At 38.5% G+C, this 8,296-nt stretch overlaps 1 protein-coding gene across 1 annotated transcript in view; it reads left to right on the forward strand.

Moving 5' to 3' along the window:
* LOC126198534 (40S ribosomal protein S6) overlaps positions 1-3,837 on the forward strand; it is a 28,234-nt gene extending 24,397 nt beyond the window's left edge. Inside the window, exons 4-5 of the mRNA XM_049934932.1 lie at positions 1,433-1,639; positions 3,604-3,837. Of these exons, the coding sequence (XP_049790889.1) occupies positions 1,433-1,639; positions 3,604-3,795 (399 nt within the window). The 3' untranslated portion in view covers positions 3,796-3,837. The remainder of the gene's footprint in view (positions 1-1,432; positions 1,640-3,603) is intronic.
* Positions 3,838-8,296: the final 4,459 nt, after the last annotated feature.

The raw sequence follows: 8,296 nt of genomic DNA on the forward strand, positions 1-8,296 counted from the left end.
TGGTGAAGAAACTTAATGATAAAGATAAATCAGCATTCTTTTCGTCTATCGCGGCTTCTGCTCTGCATGTGATTATATCATAAACAAGTATCCCCTCAGTGGTGAGGTACTGAAGCATGCAAAGGTTGCAGAATTTTTTAAAATTGATGATGCACAGTTTTCTTCTGTAGAATTTCTTACAGAAAGGTTTCCAGCATTGCTGCTGAGGAAGGGAAGTGAGTCAGCTGAGGATGCAATGAACATGCTTCAGAGCCAATTTGTGGCTCTGCATGTTGATGATTCTGCTATTGTTGAGTGCGAGAACTTGACAGATGATACCAAAGGGCTCACCTGATGAGCATTCATGGAGCTGATGGTGTTCCTATGTTCCTAAGTACAATGAGTTATCTAGGCTAATGCTTTGTTTTGACCCTACTGCACAGCAATGGTGTGTGTGTGTGTGTGTGTGTGTGTGTGTGTGTGTGTGTGTGTGTTTTTTTTCAGTTTAGTGAAGAATTGCAGTCAGTTTAGGTCCTCCATGTCAAATGAAACTCTAGGATCCATTTCTGTTTTGAAAACAAGAAGCAGTGGTCCATGTTACATCGATAGTTTTCCTTCAGAATTTCTGAAGAAATCGAAGAAAGCTACACACCTTTATCTCTCTTCTGGAACCTGTGATGGAATATAGCACGTTTTCTGTGAACTTGAGAAAATTTTGTAAACAAGTGTAAATGTTCAATTTAGTCTTTTTGACAGTGTCATCCATTATTGCAGCTTGCAAGATAAAGTGCAGAAAAGCTCATTTTCGTGCAGTGTGTAAACTGTTCCCAATGTTAAGTGACAACAAATGAACTCGCCATGAAGTAACTTGTGTGAGTACATAACTTCAGAGTTCGAAAATAGTGATCTTAAAATGTAGCGTACATTATATGCTTCAACACTTTGCGGCATGTGCGTGCATGAAATTCTTGTGATTTGGGATCTTCTGGATTTCTGTTTTTGAAAGTTGGCTGGTATGAAATCGTCAGATTTTGGTCGCATATTCCAAATTTTAAGTTGGATTTCAAAATTATCAGAGAATTAAGTAAGTTTCTTCCATTTTATCAGTGTAATGCCTGCCATTCATGGTCTAGTGGTGAGTTCACTGCCTCTTAGATTGTGGGGTCACAGGTCTGATTCCTGGTGAGATTTTCTTTCGTTGTGGGCTGAATATTTGAGTTGTCCTAATAATTTCCTCTCAAGGCACAAGTCTCCAAAATGGCATCGGGTATATATGCATTGTGTGGTTTCTCTGCCAGTGATGCCATACAATAATTAGTCAGTATAGTTAAATGTACAGGGGAAGGGTGCTTCACAGATTTGATGTGTTTTTGCTAGTTCAATGAGAATGACAATCATTGTTGGGTATTTTGTGGTGGACAACTATAGATTCTTAATTGCAAATATGTTGTAGGAAATCCCTGGCCTCACTGACAATACAATTCCACGTCGGTTGGGACCAAAGCGTGCTTCAAAGATTCGGAAGCTCTTTAATTTATCAAAGGAAGATGATGTGCGACAGTACATTGTGAAGAGACCGTTGCCATTGAAAGAAGGTAAAACTAAGCAACGTTTCAAGGCACCAAAAATTCAACGGCTTATCACTCCAGTTACATTACAGGTAAGAGTTACTGTTTAACATTACTGTGGGATATTTCTAAAATCCTGTTGTGTAGTCTAGGTACTTGTCTAAAAACTATCTGTGGGGTGCTGGCTGATGTTCTTAATGCCTGATATTTGATTTTGAATGCTGAAAAAGTTAGTATTACATTTTGGTCTTTGGGTATGACTGCAATACTTTTTCTAATTATTTTAGAGATAAATGAATCACTCCACTTGTGCATCTTTATAATTAATGTTATATACTCTAAATACACACACTACTGTCATACACCAGTATAATGCCCACACTCAGGCAGCTGCCAGTGGATTTAACTGTGTGGCGTTCATATGTGTGGAAAAGTAAAAGTCTCTCTATGATTTAAGGGTGCTGCAGAATGTGGTATTCTTAGTGTACAAGTGAGACATTAATAAAAGAGAAGTAATGTATGAGATGTGTTCAAAAAGTATTGGGAATTTTCATTTTTTGATCTAATTTTATCTACATAAATATTATCCCTCTGGGCAGTCCCCATTAGATACTATAAATTTATGCCAGTACTTCTTTCAATCCCCTAAACACTTCTGAAACTTGGGTAGCATTTAAATATTTTAGTGATGGCTTTTTAATCTCTTCTAAGCTTGTAAAGCAATTATCCTTTAAGGTTTTCTTCAATTTTGGAAACAGTCACAAGGGCCTTCTTTGGTAGATATGGAGACTGGGTCGTCATTAATGTTGTGTACAGAAATTCACAAACATGCAATGAATTGTGAGCAGGGGCATTATCATGATGCATAAGCTGTGAATTGTTTTCCCACAAATCCTGGTCTTTCAGGCTGCTTCCTGAAAATGGCATTGAACTTGTAGTAGTACTTTTTATTGATCGTTCAACCTTTTGGCAAGAATCCATGGTGTGCTATGCTTTTACAGTTGAACAGTGAGCAGAACTTCAACATTCAACTGCAGTTGCTGAGATTTTGTAGGTCTTGGCAATCCAGAATGCCTCCAATGGAACAACTGAGCCTCAGTTTTGGATTTCATACCTGTACACATTTTGTCACCTCTTGTGAAACATTTCAGTAGTTCTGCATCTTTGCTGGCTTCATTTAGTGACTCCCAAGTAACTTTGACTTGCCACTGTTTCTGCTTTAAATTGAATACCTTTGGCATAAGTTTTGCTGTCTTGTTTCATACTCAAAACATCCGAAAAGATTTCATGGCTTGAGCCAGTTGGAATGACATCAGCAACTTAGACCTTCTTGACAACTGACAACTGGTAAGAGGCTAAACATCTGATACAGTATACAGACATGTTTACCAACACAACTAAAAATTGTGCAAATTGGACAAATGCATGCTGTGATGTTCCAAAATTCCCAATACTTCTGGAACACACCACATAATTAGGCATCTAAGTCAGGAATCCAGTAGGTCATGTGAACTCTTCCTTATGTAGCAAGAGGAGGCGTTATGTGTAAGTTAGGTGAGAAATTAGTTACGTGTTAAATTAGTTATTAGTTATGTTAGCTATGTATGTAGTTAGCAGTAAAATTTAAGGTTTGTTTGAATATTGTGATAACAAGCTCTGTGAGCATCTTGATGTTTTTGTAGTAAAGTTGTAAAATTCCCTCATCAAAATAAATGTGGGATGTTGGAAAAAGTGTATGCACAGTTGATCAGGGAAATTTGCGCCAATAATGTAGCAGATGGGGTGTAGTAGTAGTAGTAGTAGTAGTAGTAACTAAAATGGGCTTTCAACCAAAATCAGCTGCAATACTTGCTAGTTATAAAACAACAAATTACAATTTTGTGGAAAGTATTTGAAGTTAAATGAGGTGGTCAAAGGATTTAGATTACTTTTGGAGAGCAAATAGTAATTAACTCACTGTGGATGCAGTCAAGTTTTTTAAATGGTAAATGTTGATGTGTAATAATCTGTGACTAGTCATTTATCTCGTACTTCCATTGCAATTTTCTTTCCACAGCGCAAGCGGCATCGCCTGGCATTGAAGAAGCGCCGTGCATTGCGCCGTAAGGAACAAGCTGCAGACTATGCTAAACTTTTGGCTCAAAGACAAAAGGAGGCTAAAGTAAGGCGTCAAGAAGAAATAAAGCGAAGACGGTCAGCGTCACTGAGGGATTCAAAGTCATCTAGCCAAGGAGCACCACATAAATGAAGTTAATGATGTACTTGTTTGCAAAATAAATTCTGGAAGTGACTCAGCTCTTTGTTTGTGCATCCTAATAAAATGTTTCAACCATTTACTAAAGAATTCCTGTCCTAAAGTTTTATTCAAAATCAGATATTTTAGTAGAAATGCAGAGATGAGTTTTTGATTCATTGTCAAAAAGACCACAGTATATGAGCTTAATTTTATCAGTCATTTATGAGAAGCATAATTATTTTTAATTTGTGTCTTGTAAATACATTATTAATTGCAATCAAGTATTGCAATTCCAGTCATAGAGTAGTGGGCAAATCTTAGTTTTCTTGGTGTTTAACAATAAGTTGGGTTGGAATCTGTAATTTATTTGAAGAAAGACTGTCACTGATAAACAGGAGGTAGGACATGTGGATCATTGGGCAAGAATTTTCTTTCCAAATACATTAAATATCAGCATAAGAATTTGACTACATGAGCTCAGAAGAAGTGTAAAAATCTAAAATGTGTGACTATAGTTTTCTTTATTGCACAAAATATTAAATTTTTATTTTGTGTACTTCTCATAAAGTAATAGAGCATTTCCACTCTGCATTGCTCACACCTTTGGGTAGGCACTAAACTTATTGAAATATCTAGGTGAACTGAATACATTCTACACTTAATTTGTGTGAAGGTAGAACAGAGGAATGGAAGCAGTTAGGCTTATAAAGTGTACCAAATGTGCATGACCAAATTAGGTAACTGGCAGTCCATCTAAAGTACAGTAGAACCCCTATAATCCATCACCTTCGGGACCGGGACCATGGTCGGAACGAAAAAAGTTCAGATTATCCAAAAAATCTAATATTTATTGCAAAAAATATAAAGACATTTAGTACAAAAAATTAAATGATTTAAGAACTAAAAGTGTCTACGGTCATATAAAAAGATGTTTTTTACAGTGTTAAACAATATACTAATGAAAAAAGGCTACACACTATATGTATTGGTTTTAAAAGGAAAACGACAAACAAATTACAGTATTTTACTGTACTTCATAACGTATAAACGATATTACTGTAAACTAAAAATGTTTATAGCACTGTACATAAATTTTTTTTACAAAGAAACAAACTACTGTACGTATAAACGAAGAAATGATTATACTGTATGCACCGGTTTTACAGTAAAAACAAAAACAAATTACATGGAAATAAGTCTGTGATACATTTTTGTTTAGCATATGTTATTCTAGATTTACTTGCAGTGTCTCTCCATTTTTTATCCAGAAAACGTCCATTGGAGTTGAGTTCAAATGGCTCTGAGGTCATCAGTCGCCTAGAACTTAGAACTACTTAAACCTAACTGACCTAAGGACATCACACACATCCATGCCCGAGGCAGGTTTGGAACCTGCGACCGTAGCGGTCGCTCGGTTCCAGACTGTAGCGCCTAGAACCGCACGGCCACTGTGGACGGCGGAGTTTAAGTTGGATTCTGCTCGATGTCAAATGGGTTTTTTCCATCATTGTGTGAAATCCGGGTGGGGGGGGGGGGGTTCGTCTTCGGCGTCAGTCCTCATTCACAGTTTCCTGGCTAACAGCGGCAACAATCAGGTTGTCATTGAGCTCTTCAAAAGTGTAAGTCTTTGTCACATTCATTGATCCACTCTTCAACTTCATTGACAGGGACGTTCGGCTCAAGAGTTTGTAGATCTTTAACGATTTCCGGTGCGTTGTCATTTTTCTCATCTTCGGTATGCTCATTTTCAGTCATAACTTGTCAAAACTTGCGCCATGATTTCCGCAGTGCGTCAGGTTTCAGTTCATCCCATGCTGCAGCTATTGTGTAGATAGCATCTTTGATGTTCTGGGATTTCATTGCCTCAAATAAGATATGACCTCCTTCAGATTGAGCTGATATACTTTCTGCAATATCGCCTTCTTAACCATTGGATAATGCCCTGATCCATGAGTGAGGTCACGTTAGGAGGCAGAGAGAGAGCTTTCATGTCCCCTTTCACCAAATCTTTCTCAGATGGATGTGATGGTACGTTATCCAACAGCAGTAGGGCACGAACAGGCTGATTTTTTTGCTTAGTCTTTTTTGACCGATGGCGCAAACTCGCCGAAAAACCAGGATTAAAAAGATTGCGTCCATCCAAGCAGAATTTTGATTGCGGTAATAAACGGGCAAGGAAGATAAGTTTATATTTTTGAATGCCCTTGGCTTCTTAGATTTGCCAATGACGAGCAAGGAGAGCTTGTGGGTACCATCTGCATTGCTACAAGGAATGACTGTTATTCTGTCTTTTATAAGTTTCGTTCCTACCACGGATTCGTTTGAAGCTATGAGCGTTTTTGTTGGCAACATTTTAAAGTTCAGCCCTGTTTCATCGATGTTATACACTTGGTAGGGTAACAGTTCATTTTCTTCTACAATTTCTTGAAACTTAACGGAAAACTCCTTAGCAGCTGCGGCATCGGTTGATAGTTTTTCACCAGAAATAGAAACAAATTGGACACCGTGACGAGTTTTCCAATGATCAATCCAGCCTTCACTGGCAGCAAATTTACTTTCGGCTTCCAGTTTTTTGTGCAAAACTATCGCTTTTTCTTTGAGAATTGGCCCGGATATTGGAGCTCATTTCCTTCTTTCTTGGCAAAACCACATCCACAATGTGTTATCACGCAGCTCAAATTTAGGCTTTTTTAATGTTTTGCGATTCTTCAGTGTTTTCACCATCAATCGTAACTGTATAGAATTCAATGTCTTTCCGATTCTTCCTCCAATCGTTAATTGTCATAACACCTACATTCAGTTCCTTTGCAATTTTTTGGAGCGATTGTCCTTTGTCAAGTCTTTGTAGCACTCCTAATTTTTCATTTAGTGAAAGAGTTACGTGTTTACGTTTGAATCCAGACATGTTGAAAAACAGACAACGGTACACACTGCACAATAACGTATACTATAACAATATGCACAGCAACAATGGCCCGACAGGCATCCAGTCAGTGACAAGTCGGCACAGGCTTGCGAGCCTGAGTGTGGTCGGACTACCCGTAGTGACGGACAATCCAAGGTCAGATTAGAGGGGTTCTACTGTAATTGGTGTGGTCCAGTGAATCGTGCAAGATTACTGTACAAAGAGTACTGACTGGCCTGTGCATTTTCCTCCTGCAATTGTTGACCCTCACAAATCCAGTGTAAGTATACCCTTAGATGCCACACGGCAGTGATACTAGTGTGGTTATCATGGAACAGTTTTTTACATTTTGGTGGGAATGCATAATTGCAGCCTGGATATTTTCATGGGGTATTGGTGAACTAAGAGAAAAAGGTTCTAGTTTTCTGTAGTCAAATTATCCATGCCTCCAATAATTCAGCCGTGCTACATGTACTGAAATTGGGCCAACCTTCCCTGGTTTGTCAAGATTAGTTTATTATGTTCTTTATTTTTGCTTTCAAATATGCAAAAATAAATCTCTGTGGTAAAAGGGACGGTGTTAAGAATAAATTGACACTGTGCATAGTCAGTTGCTTGTGAAAAAGTTTTCCTAAATGGTCTAATGCCCCATTGTAGGTAAACTTTACCCCATTCAGTTTTGTTTTGGAAAATAGCAGTTGGTCACTGTTGTACACAAGTTATGAAGAAATAAAGCAGGTTTTGTAAGTAAGGCAGGAAAGTTTTGGTACTGTAATGAAAATGGTACACACATTCATGGATCTAACAGAGGAGTATTAGGTTAAGTGTAGAATTCCGCATACAGATCTTTAAGCTGTGATTTGAGAAACATAGGCTGTAGTCTGTTTCAAGACCTTACTGCAATTTCAAAATACTCCTGTGGCAGTTGTATCAGTAAATGGCTGTAATTGCTATATTTTTTGGGTGACCTGCCCAGACATGTAAGTTGATGTGGAAGAAAGCTTGAATAGGAAATGACATACAACTAAACCTAGTTTTGATGGTATTCAGGCACATACGAAGGGGAACCCAAAAGTAACTGGAATCTTAATGCTGCACATCGTGTACTGGTAATAGCAGGTTGTGCCGCCAGAGGATTGTAGTAACAGCTCTGCTGAGTCATTCTGCCACGCGGCATCACCCAACAGTGAGAAGTGTGGTTTCTTTGGCAGTTCTTTGAGTGTACATACAGTGCAGACGTGACACTAGGAAAAATGGCTAGTTCTTACGAACAACATGCGACAGTGAAGTTTTGTTTCTTGCTCAGCAAGAACGCAGCAGAAACTGTTGATTCAGACAGCCTACAAAGACCATGCTCTTAGTAAAACGCAAGTGTACGAATGGTTTTCTCGGTTTAAAAAGGGAGAAATTGTGGTTGAAGATCAGACCCGTTCCAGTCGACTTTCAACTGCGTGAAGCGAAGACGACAAAATCCGTAATCTCATCAGTGACGAGCAACGCAGGACAATCGACAAACTTGAGAACTTGTCCGGGTTGGCCTGGAGCTCAATTCAGCGCATCTTGACCATGGATTTGGGGATGCGAAGAGTGGCAGCAAAATTCGTGCCG

The sequence above is a fragment of the Schistocerca nitens genome, chromosome 8 (genome assembly GCF_023898315.1).
Source record: "Schistocerca nitens isolate TAMUIC-IGC-003100 chromosome 8, iqSchNite1.1, whole genome shotgun sequence".
In the NCBI taxonomy this organism is placed as follows: domain Eukaryota; kingdom Metazoa; phylum Arthropoda; class Insecta; order Orthoptera; family Acrididae; genus Schistocerca; species Schistocerca nitens.